At 46.7% G+C, this 12,967-nt stretch overlaps 1 protein-coding gene across 1 annotated transcript in view; it reads left to right on the top strand.

Annotated features, from left to right (window-relative positions):
- LOC142789991 (uncharacterized) overlaps nucleotides 1-12,967 on the top strand; it is an 84,797-nt gene that overhangs the window by 16,522 nt on the left and 55,308 nt on the right. Inside the window, exon 4 of the mRNA XM_075885021.1 lies at nucleotides 9,952-10,067. Coding sequence (XP_075741136.1) covers nucleotides 9,952-10,067 — 116 coding nt within the window. The remainder of the gene's footprint in view (nucleotides 1-9,951; nucleotides 10,068-12,967) is intronic.

Below are 12,967 nucleotides of genomic sequence, written 5' to 3'. Positions count from 1 at the left end.
TCTATACCTCCCCGCCAACTCTCCCTCCAGTTTCACCACTCCAATCTTTAACCACCCCATCCCACTAGCGTTCTCAGAAAAAATAAGGCCTGATGAGAGCCCAGCCAAATCCAATGACTTAGAAGCGAAATTTCAGGATCTTGCAGAAAACTTGGAAGCCAGGTTCACAGAGCGCATTACGGTTCTAGTCACTGCACAGAGTGAACTTATGACAGAAGCGCCTATTACCCGTATAATGAATATTGTCCTCTCGAGCATCGTGAACCAAGTAGAAGAGCGTTTAGCTCATCTTACATCTGGGCTCTCAGCAGCCTCTCCTCCCTCATCCCCAATTCCAAAACAACCACTTCGGCCTTCCTCATTACAACATTTCTCCTCCGAAAGGCCGTATTTTGTTACAAATCATCCAATTAAACTGAAGGGGCTTTCGGCGAAAGCGTGACCCTCTCTAGAAAATCGTTACAAATTCTTTGTTTCCACCAAATACTATTGCAATTCAAGATACAAATATTTGCAAGCAACTTCCAGGCTATGCTGTTATTCCATCAGTCTCAACAGATGTTCCTCGCGTGATAACATACGTCAGTAACTCCTTACCTTACGTGCAGCATAATATCACTTCGTCTATCGCTCACACCTTCACTGAAATTTTACCCCCCAACCCTGCACGCTCCCTCTTTTATTCTTAACTGTCATCTTTCACGACAGTCTATTTAGTTACTTTATCCTCTTCTCAAGTCCGCCGCACAATTGGCAGCAATGAATCTCCATCTTGGGTGACTTTAATTGCGCTCACGTGGACTGAGGCTATCGGTGCACCAACCACAGGGTCACAGTCCTATAAAATGAAGCGTTGATGCTCCATCTGACCACTTTTATTGATTACAACCTGCCTAATCGGATTGATAATAGTGTCACAGCTGATACCAGTCCAGACCTCATGCTTAGAAGAAACATCACCGACTTGCAATGCGAAAAAACGAAAATCACATCGGGTAGTGACCACTACCTTATTTGCATTGCAGTGAATTATCGACAACCTCGGCGTAAATTTACCGTTCGGCGAGTTAAGTGGAACCAGTTCCGCAAACTCTGGCAATCCCTGCCAACACAGATTCCCTTCGACTTTGACTCCTGGGTTACAGGAGGACATTCGCCAGATCACCCAAAGGATAGATAACATCCAGAAAATCTATACTTTTTAATCCTCCCTCTCCTTTTATTCCTCTTTACCTCCACCCCTCCTGAGCTACTGTTGAGGTGTCCTCCCCCTGAGAGATAGTTTCAGGGCTCACTTTTATCTTCTTTGCACTTATTTAGAAATCATCCCTACCCGTTATGAACAGTGCACTGGCCCATCTCTCGGAAGCTCATTAACATTACGCAAAGATGGAAAACACAAAAGCACAACCGAAAACTAAAAATTAAACTTGCCAAGCTTCAAGCGCAAATAGAACAGCACAGCACAACCCTTTGCAAAGCTAACTAGGCGCAGATTAGTGAAAATCTCCGCCGAAATCTCTCCACCATTTACGTTTGGAATCTGTTGCGCCACACGCTAGACGCCACGCAATCTAAAAACTAGACGCATCTTAGCAATCACCGCCTCCCTTTTAACCATCGGCAGGACACCGATGCCTTTCTTACAAATGATAAATGCACTTATATTGCACCTGATCATCCTACAAAACACTCCGAGTACACTGGCACTAATACAGAATCAAAATTTCACGCAGCTTTGCCAAAATTGAGCCTAAGCGAGAAGGCTGCGACGCTCTCGCCTGTAGCGGAAAGTTGGCGTGAGCTGTCGAGGGTTTATCGACAAACACTCATTCAAAAGCAGCTTGAGGACCTCTCGATTAAAGATCTTCTGGAAAGCCACATGAAGGCTGCCCAAGTGTTGTCGAAGGAGTACTATGACGAATCGGCGAAGAAGCGCGCTTTTGTAGTAGGAAGTCAGGTAATGCTGCTGCGGCCGTCCAAAAAGGACAAGCTTGAGGTTCATGGGAAGGGCCCACAAAAGTAATATTGAAGCTGTCTGATACCAATTATGAAGTAAAATTAGAAAGGCGGCTGAACAAAATTTACCACAGTAACTTGTTGAAACCATACGTTCAACGTCAAGTGGTCGTAAATCTGCTGTTGAATATTTCAGAGGAAGATGGAGCAGAAATTCAGAGTTCTAGTGATGTAATCGTAAAGGGATCGGAGGTAATCTTGGAGCACTTGAAACTAGAGCCTAGGTTAAGTGAAGTTCAGAAGGAGGACCTGAGAGGGATTGTTTCCGAGTTTGAAGACGCGTTTTCGGACCGTCCCGGAAACACGACGGTGACTGAACACAATATCGAGCTAGCTTGGGAGGAGCCAATTTGTAGCAAGCAGTATCGATGTTCCCCTGTGCAAAAGCAGATCATGAAAGAGGAGATCGCTAAAATGCTGGAGTTGGGAGTCATAGTACGGGCGAGAGCGACTATACATCCCCTCTAATATTGGTTCAAGTGTCGGGAAAAGATCCGAGGCCATGCATCAAGTATTGGTGTCTTAACTCTATAACTAGAGACCAAACTTACCCGATACCAAACCTAAAGGAGATGTTAGAAGCTGTGTCACAGTCCAGCTATATTTTCACGTTAGACCTCGTGCGAGGGTATTGGGATGTCTCCCTTACGGAGCGTGCTAGGCGCTATGCCACATTCGTTTCTCCATTCGTAACGTATCGTCCACTTAGGCTGAGCTTCGCATTGAAAAATGCGCCCTTTTATTTTTCAGCCTTAATGAAGCGCGTTCTTAAAGGCCTCTCTGAGTTGGCTCTGCCGTATCTTGACGATGTCGCCCTCTTCTAAACAACTGGGAAGAACATGTCGAGCATTTACGCGTCGTGCTGAACAGGTTGAAAGAAACTGTTCTTACCGTGAAACCTACTAAATGTCACTTAGGCTGCGGCGAGGTGTCTTATCTGGGACACGTTGTGAGGCTAGGCCGACGTAGACCTTCAGAAAGTAATGCAGCCGCCGTCGTGAACTATCGATGACCAACCACAAAATTCGAGATAAGGGCATTCTTGGGCTTAGCTTGATACTATCAGCATCACGTGCAAAACTACTCTAGCATTACCTGCCCTCTAACTGACGCACTTCGAAATTCCGAGCCGGTTAAAGCAGTATGGGACTCAGAAAAGGAAAATGCGTTTTGCCAGCAGAAACAGGCCCTAAGCGAAAAGCCTGTTCTCTAGGCACCCGATTTCTCTACGAGATTTTTGATTCAATGCGACGCGAGTGATCGTGGCATGGGAGATATATTGTGCCAGGAAGACAGTGCTGGTAACGAAAGGCCAGTTTTGTATTTAGGTCGAAAACTGAGCGGCAGGTAAGAGGCATACAGTACCTCTGAAAAGGAATGCGCTAGCCTCGTGTGGGCCGTTCAAAAGTTAGCCTATTATGTCTCCGGTTAGAGGTTCGGGGTCGAAACAGAGCACTGTCCTCTAACTTGGTTAAATAACATGTCGCTTAAAAGTGGGTGGTTACTGAAGTTGAGCATGGTACTCCAACACCACAACTTTGACGTTCGCTACAAAAAAGGAAAGCTAAACGCCAACGCAGACGCATTGAACCATGTATTTTAGTTAGTACCTTCTCCCCCTTTCGGTCTCTCGCTGGCAATTCAGCGCAAAATTTTGTCCTCATCATGGCCTTAGCTGAGCGCCCTCGTCCAGAGTGATCTCAAGGAACCAACATTATGTTGCATTCTATTTTATTACGTTGTTGTACGTGTAAAAATTTGAGTTATCTTTTTTAAGAGTCCTGTGTACCACATGTGCCTCTTGATGTAGAAGGAACAAAATTCCGATAGACACGTAGCTAGGTATTGTTTGTAATATACATTGTCTGGTGTTCTGTCAGGTGACTGAGGGCACCTGCTTGTGTCGTGTGTTGTCTGTTATAGAACCGTTCTTGACAAGCTGTACAACCATCGAAGGTGCTGAGACCAAAAATCGTCAGAAGAGACAAGCGCAGCTAGCCGGCAAGTTGTGGCGACAAGCCAGTGGAGCTGGGATCCATCCTCAAGAGCGGGATGTGTTCACGGAACGGAGTCTGGAGCTGCATTCTCCCTATGGCCCTGGAGGCGAACCTGGAGGGACCTGGCGAACGAGCGCGCCTGACATCCGCGCCACGTGGAAGCAGCTCGTCTTTCCAGCACATTGTCTGGCGGCGGGGGTGCTGTAACGCCTGTGAGTCTACACCGAACGTCCATGCCTCTTAAAAGGCAATCTTTGTCAAGGCCAGCACGTGAGCCTACCTGACGCAAAATCAGCGGTGTCATCACGCAGCGGCGCTGGTCTGTCGCGCAATGCATAACGAGCCCCCTCAGCCCACGAGCCCGTCGAAGCAATCGGCGCCTTCCACTCTGGCGAGTCTTAAGCAATGCGTGACGACGTCACTCGTCCTTGGCTGCAACCACGCGCAACGGCTCCAGATTGGATGAGATTGACGCGGCCCAGCGCCGAGCCACATTGGAGTATTCTGACCTCGTGGCCAGTGGCACTTCTGGTTGGACATTTGGTTACTCAAAGGATCCACCCGGTGTCTTAAAAGGCCACTCACCAGGTTTCACAATTTTTGAGCTGACAAACGCAATGCGTAGACGACGCATTCATGATCACGTCTGCCAAAATTTGCACCGCTATGTGCTGCGGAAATGGGTCAAATTTCAAGATGAATGTTGCTCCCCTTCCCCTCTGCCGGCGCCGGCGTAGAAATCGAGGGCATGACGTGGGCGTAGGAATGGCCCTACGGACACGGTACACGGTCCTCTACGTAGACGACTCTGCTCTGACGTTGTCAACAGTATACCACGTGACAGAGCAAAAATTATTCACCACAACATGCGTAGTTTATGAATTTGTTGCTTTAGGAGATGATTGATTGATTGATATGTGGGGTTTTACGTCCCAAAACCACTCTATGATTATGAGAGACGCCGTAGTGGAGGGCTCCGGAAATTTAGACCACCTGGGGTTCTTTAACGTGCTTGCTTTAGGAGATGAATAAAATTGAAATAAATAATGAGACGCAATAAAAATTGTGCGCGTTTTTCTTACATTTTTTTCCCTGAAATGCTCCGAGATTCGGCGCTAATGTGAGAGCACTTCGTGTGTGTTCGAGTCCCCGTGGTCAGCGCATTGAGCAGAAAACCGCCGTGGAATGCTCCTACGCGTTCGCGCACTCATGGTGCTCATCTACTCTACCGCGTCTCAGCCAGCGTTTTCAAATATTCCCGCAGAAATAGGCAGAAGACCACAAAATAACGCTGGTTAACAAAGCAACGCCGCTCGCGTGCACGGGGGCTGGGCTTGTTCGGGCACGTCATGCGTACGTCACCTCTTGGTCGGATGCCGGAGAGGGTGGGGAAGAGATTTGGCTTGCGAATACTGCGGTGAGGAGCGGCAAGGGTTTCTAGCTCGCGTCCTCTCACCCTCGTTTCGTGCCGCTTCAAAAAACCCGTTTTCTCCGCTCGTAACGAACCGATTCAAAAAATTTTTGTGGCGAAATATTCCTCATCGGACACCCAACAACTTCCACTCTCTAACTAAAATTTGGTATGGGGCCTGGTGAGTGGCCCTTTAAAAACAGCCCTGTGGTGCGTCGCCAGCAGTAGACCTATGTGTCAGAGAGGAGAGCTCGGCTCTTCAAGTCTATAAACTGTCGGCCTCAGTGCCAAATTCGTAATGCCTCTCTTTCTATGCTGTACATAAACCTTGCTCTAACTCACCCTCGTCTCGTCCGCTCGTATATCAGCTCTGCACAGAAGCAGTCGCGAGCTGAGAAACCTACGCTACCAAACGGCTGGTGACCTTTCCGGCGGAGTTCGAAGCAGTGGCGTCTTCGGGACCGTGTTGGCATCCCCGTCTTTCGTAACAATGCACAACATCTGGGCTAGTAAAGGCACATCTCAAGGCACAGTATTTAAGACCTTCTGCTAGCTCCACTGGCCGCCATATTCTCGCCTCCCTTCACATAAACATACCCACTAATCAATCAACCTGTCTGGTCATTCCAAGACCCTATATAGTGCCTCTATAATGGCCAAACACTTGTATCGCAATGTCCACCCTCAGCATCACATCGCTCGCCAAGTAGCTCGCGCAAAAGCTCTTCACAAGTGTTACGGACAAGCCCAGGATGTCATTTGGGCAGACGCTGCTTGTACAGCACAGCAGGCTGTGGCAGTTGCCTAGAACTCTACACTACCTCATCCCCTGATTCACCACCTCCCCTCAGGCTCTACAGCTGAGGAGGCAGTGGAGACCGCCATCATCTCAGCCCTTGCACAATCAGATGTACAGTCGAGTGCATAATTTTAGAGACCACGGGAGCGCGTGCCGAGGCGCGTCACTGTGCCTTCTGGCGGCTGCACGGCTCTGTCCGGGAGTGCGTACTGTGCACGCTCGTCCCATGTCACCCGGCAGCCTGCCCTTTTGTTCGTTTCAACGGCGCGCATCTCGGAATGATGCGGACGGTGCAAGGTGTCACTTCTGTAGTCACTGTGAAGACAATGAAAAAAGCCAAGCGCTATTGTGACGACATCACATCATTGGCGAGTTTCGGCGTGCTGCACATAGTGCACGTTACTCCTAGGCGATCCGCGGCGTGATCACAATTTAAATGTCGAGTTAGGCAATCAATAAGCTCAGCCAGCAGTGTTGCCTTTTGCGCGCTCATTTGCCGAACTAACGCACGTAGTAATACTCGGTCGAAATATGATTTGTCTGTGAACATGCATGAAACCATCAAACGTCCAACCGCTGCAGAAAAGATCCGAGGAAGAAAGGTGAAAACAAACTCGGTTTATTAAGGATAAATCCTTTATTAAGGCCACTGCGGTGGTGCAGCGGTTTCGATGCTCGGCTGCTGACCCGAAAGACGCATCTTCAAGTCTAGTCGCGCACGCCGTATTTCGAAAGAGGAGAGATACTTGAAACTAGTTTACTGAGTGGACGTTAAAGAACCCCGAATGAGCAAACATTCTCAAGACGTTACTTTGGTGGAGCTTTATGCATTTCTCTCTATATATTGTCATTTTGTCTCGTCGAGACCCCGCACCTATTATTGGTAGGAGTCAAGCCTCGACCCAAGAGTTTCTAGGATTCGAACTTCAGATGTTCATGTGCTGTCTTCTACTATTAGAACCATAAACCCCGATTGAAGTCAACCCAATAATTGTATGCATTATAGTAGATTAAGACAAGTAAGCGTGAATTATGTCTTGAATCGTGTTATGTCTTGAATGGGCCGTTCAAGGATGGTTGTTTCGTGTACCAGCATGGCAGGAGCCCGATTCACACTGCTCGCAGTGCGAAATATTTGCTTGAAGGCCTTGCTGTTCGCACATTGGAATGGCCCCCTGTAGGAGTGGACCTGAACCCCATTGAAAACGTCTGATCTCGTGAAACGCCGACTTGCGGCGCGGAATCTTGGAAGTTCAACGAAGGAGACCCTATTCGCGGCCAGACAGGAGGAGTGGGAAGCACTTTGTTGCCGCCCCGAGATCGTGTCCACGCTTTGCAATTCGATGTCATCTCGTGTGGCGCAATGATTGCCGCCGATGGGCATTTCATTAAATACTGAAAGTAGTGATCTTTCCTGGAAGCAGTTATAGCTATCGTTTTCGTTTTCCTTCTGGCTTATAAGAATAAACTGTTTATTTATCGCGTTTCCTGGCTATTCATTCTGAACGCGTGATATTCAGTGGTTTACTGCATACCACTGCACGCGCGATATTTGCACCAAGAAATGGAACTAGCATAACGTCTTCGAGACAGAGCACAAAATTCATCACTGCAAGATGAGTATATCACGCAACTCTGTTTGAGAAAAGCTGAGAAACTGCATGTTTTCCGCGCTGCATCAAGGGAAAAAGCGTATTGCATGGCGTGCTCGCGTCATGCTATTATATTAAAGGCATTTTCGCCGCTATACTATCGCTCGGGAGTACCGGTGCTTGCACAGCGACTGCAAAAGCGACACGTTGCACCATCCGCGACGTTTCGAGATGCGCGTTGTTGAAACGAGCGAAAGGGCAGACTGCCGGGAGATATGGGACGAGCGTGCGCAGTACGCGCTCCCGGACAGAGCCGTACAGCCGCCAGAAAGCGCAGCGACGCGCCTCGGCACGCACTCCCGTGGTCTCTAAAATTATGCACTCAACTGTACAGCACGTCTTCACTGATTCAAAAACGGCTCTGTATAGTTAAGCAAGGGGCAGAACACAATCCTCTACCTGGAAGTTGTTGAACATGCCCACGCAATATTCACCACAAATGATAGAGCTCCAGTGGGTACCGGCTCATTAAGGGAACCCCGGAAATGAGGTTGCCAATAAATTAGCCCAAGGGTTACTTTGCCGCCCTCTAGACATCCCCGATTCGGGCTTCTTGAAGCAGTGGTCACACACTTTTTCAGAGCTCACGCAAATACCTCGTTTGAACTGCCGCATCTTCCCTCCTCCAAATCCCTCTTTTACGCACTCCGAACAACAACGACAAAAATACGTCTCCAGACTCGCACTCTTTCTTCCCTTCTGTACCACTACTGCGGAACTTCTCTGGAATGTTCCCTCTGCGGCGGACCTTACGCCACCCTTTCCCACATCCTATTCGGCTGCTCTTCTGATCCTCCCTCACAGGGACAGCCTGCCATCTCAAGCTGGAAAGACTGAGAAATTTTGCTCTCTCTCCTGAGGACCCGGCGTTGCCGCTTGCTGTGGTTACTAGGGCCGCCGATGTCACCGCAGTGAGAGGCATGACCGTGTAGACGTGGCGTGGGACCGCGCGGTGATCCAGAGACTCCGGGGGGTCCAAACACACTTGCTAATAAAGCTTTTTCCGTCTGTCTGTGTTAACAAAATCAACGTTTTCTTGACGGTGTGCCAATTCCTCGTCGCGTGTAAAGGCAGTACACTACGGTGGGCAATAAAGACAGCTGGGTCGTGCTCCCCAGAACAAAAACTTAGACGTTTTGAAAAAAAAATGAATCTGTCGCACATAAATCTCTTTCCTAGGGCACCTCAAGTCGGTTCAGCTCTGCTCTTCTGTGTTTTTAGGGGTGAAGATTCTAAGGGCGTGGGTCTGTACATGCACGTCTCTTGTGACCAGTTCGTAATCATGAAGCTGTATGACTCACTCAGCAGATGGCAATAGCGGGAGTGACAGACACATGAACGGACGGACGGACGAACGGACAGACAGACAGACAGACAGACAGGATTCACAGTTTACCGATGAAACCCTCCGAAGCTTCGCCCCACTCTTCGTCATTCACTCCGTGGTTATGCTGTAATTTTTTCCGCGATGTTTGTGGGAGTATTTTCCACACACTGTGCGGGATGAAACGCACGTGACAATTTTCATGAAGGGTTGATAACATCAGTTAATACGTCATGTAGCCGATATACAAACGCATGATTATGAGAGCGAATAGTTTCAAGCCTCCCCCCTTCCATAAAAGTACTTCTGGCTATGCACAATGTAACACTCTTACGAAATTGAATATACGAGACCACGCCTGAACGTGACTCTCTTTAAATGCAAAGCAGTTTAGGAGCGTGGCTCGTATTCTATACAGTGACTCGAGTCTTATAGTCACGCTTAAAATGAAAGGACCAGTGCACTCCCAGAACACTGCTAGAAATGCTGAAAGTTGGGTGAAAATATTGGACCACGACCGAATGAAGGGCACTTTCATACATCAGTTGCAATCTCATATACGTGAACACATACCGGCACTCATCAGTATGACAATAGCATACATATACGATTTCACGTATTCGTTCTATGTAAATGTCAAAACTGAAGAACTTTAATCTGGTCCCTAATTTATTTGTATGTGTGTTCTTTGCACTCACACTTTAGCTAATTCCTGGTCTCACTAACTTTGGAAACCATTTTCATTGCAGAGGCTCCTTGATTTGATTAACGACAAAACAGACAACGTAGATCGTCCAAGCTACACCATATACTCGTACCCACTATTTGTTCCTGAGAATTTCGCTGCTTTCGGAGGTCTACTGAGGTAAGCAGCTTGAAATGAGTTCAGAAAAATGGCGATTCTAAGGCCTATATTCGAGGAGCCTTTTGAAGTGTGGCAGCTTGGGCTAGTTGGTAAGGCATGACAACAGTTATAGCGTGAGAACAAAAGGACGACACAGAGACGTGTCCATGGTGTCCTTGTCTCAGTGTCGTCGAATTGTTCTCGCACTATAACTATCGTAGAGCCTTTTCAGCAGCAACGGGGGATTAATTTATGGCTGGTCACGTGGAAACGTTTTCTGCATATGTGGAAGTACTGAACACATTTTTCAGCTGCCCTGTTGTTACTGTAATGAAATTGATGTGGATGAACTAGCACGTTAAAAAACACCAAAAAACTAACCGGTTTTGTAACTCTTTACGCGACCACACGAAGTTGTGTTTGCTAAACAAACATTACAAAGTATTCCGCGGCGAAACTCGTCACAGGTGGCACGTAGTCGTGGCAATGCTTGTGCAGACTTTAGGTGACATATGTCAATAAGCCAGCGAACGGATGACAACTTCGGTTTTTTTTTTGTGACCTGATGGACCTTGTAGCAGCAAAGGAGACATGGCTATGCAATACACGAGCTCACAACCCGTGCTTATCTTCTATATGGGTTTTATTTTATTCCTCGATCTCATTTAATGTAATGAGAAACCACCACGGCAAAATTCAAATTTTAGCCAATAAGCTTTAAAAAGCATTTTTTATGCGTAAAGGTAGCAAGGAAAGAAAATGTGCGCTGGTTAGTGATAACTTTTATTAGCCTGGCATGCCTCCAGCCGATGTTGTGTGCATTTCCCCCCCCCCCCCCTCTTTCCCAGAATATTCGCATGAAGAAGTTGTTTTACCAAGAATGAATAAATGGGAGTTTTTCAAGGCCTTCAACAGGTTGGCCCCCCTGAAAAAAAATTTTGTCTGCGGCACTGCCTTCAAACCACCGTTATGTGCCCGTCTAACTTTGACAATTCTACAGCACTGTGTAATACGACTTCTAAGTGAGTGTGAATGAGGTTAAATCGGAGAATGGGAGTCTGGAGGCGCTGTGTCAGAGTTCTTCGGTGCGCGCAGCGTAGACGTACGATTGCATCGAGGCACTCTACGCTGCGTGAGAAATAAACGCTATCTGGCAGTTATCTTGGAAAAAAACGGATGGTGTCTGATATAGCAAGCGCACTGCGTCCGTGCCCGCCTCGGAGCCCATTATGTGAGAATTCAAGGCGATGGGTAGGTGCCACTACTGTATCTTCGTAGCCAAGCGAGGAAGCAGCCACCTTTTCGTACGTAGCGTGGCATTGTCAACGCAGCGTGATGAACTGTATGGTCTTCAGAATTACCTTTGTATGCCTTTTTGAGCGTAAAGAAACACACCACATATTATTGATGTATTGACATTGTTCTTTATTCTTTGTTCTTTATTCAATGATTACCCCGCTTAGGCCGAAGGCGCTGCAGCAGGGGGTTTACAATGTCGAGAAAAACACATCTTCATTAATACAGCACACTTGTTCATTCGATAAGTGATTCCATTTTCTAATGGAACGAACGAAAACGAATCAGCATACAAATTAGATCTGGTACAGTATTCTAAAATCTTGAAACAATGATCATTTGGCGAAGAGATATAATGAGGACTGTGAAGGTACTTTTCTTTTCGAATGCCGGTTTTACCATGAAATTTTTGTTACAGAAGCTTTAGCCGCACTTTCTTTCGACGCGATGAGAGTAATTCCCACCCTAGTTCATTTTTCATATTGGTGCAACTGTCATTTCTTGAGTACCGGATTTGGACGAACCTTACAGCTCTATTTTGTATTTTTGAAGCTTTTAACTTGAAGTACTTTGCCAGGGGTCCCACACGGCACAGGCGTATTCAAGCATAGGGCGAATGTATGTTGTATACGCCGTTGATTTCAAACATGCCGGCGCTTGTGTCAGGCTGCGCTGTATAAAATTTAGTGACTTGGCGGCCTTCGCAACAACTGAATCAACGTATGCATTCCATGAAGAGTCGGCTGAAAAAGTTACACCTAAATGTTTATAATGCGGTTTTTGTGTTACTATACTATTACAGATTACATACTCTGAAGCTAACCTAATTTTTTTAAGCGTGAAAGTGACATGAATGCCTTTATTGGCATTTAATGTCATTTTCCACCTTGAACATCATTCTTGGATGCGTGATAAGTCGCTTTGGAGCCGGGCGACATAACTCTCACTTCTAATGTTTCTGTACAAGACACAGTCATCTGCAAACAACCGTATATTAGAATCAATTCCTGAGCAAATGTCATTTATATATATTAAAAATGAAAGTGGCCCTAGGACTGAGCCCTGTGGCACCCCTTAAGTGATGTTTACAAAGCTTGATTTTTCGCCATTTAATACTACACACTGTTGGTGACCTGAAAGGTAATTTTCTATCCACACCAGAACTTTGCTGTCAATGTTTAGCGCTGCACGCGTACCTAGAAGAAAAGAGTGCGACACAGTGTCGAAAGCTTTTTGGAAGTCCAAGAAAAGGCAATCGAATTGTCCTCTATTGTCAATTTCAGATACTAAATCATGGTTAAATTCAAATAATTGTGTTGTACAAGATAAGCCCTTAAGAAAACCAGGTTGTTGAAATGCCAGCAAGTTGTTTGTTGATAAATGTGCCATTATTTCTTTACACAGATTATGCTCTAATAACTTGCAGGGTATGGACGTAAGTGAAATAGGTCTATATTTGGTTACGTCTTTCTTGGTCCCACTTTTATGAATAGGAACTGTATGTGCGATTTGCCAGTCGTCAGGGAGGGCACCGGAGGACAAAGACTTTGTGTAGATTACGTGCAGGTAAAGAGAAGTTGACTCAGCACACTGCTTTAAGACTCGAGGTGAAATTCTGTCCGGTC

The sequence above is a fragment of the Rhipicephalus microplus genome, chromosome 2 (assembly GCF_043290135.1).
Source record: "Rhipicephalus microplus isolate Deutch F79 chromosome 2, USDA_Rmic, whole genome shotgun sequence".
Lineage (NCBI taxonomy): Eukaryota > Metazoa > Arthropoda > Arachnida > Ixodida > Ixodidae > Rhipicephalus > Rhipicephalus microplus.
The sequence above is the reverse complement of the archived record's forward strand: the minus strand, read 5'-3'. Positions and strand labels throughout refer to the sequence as shown.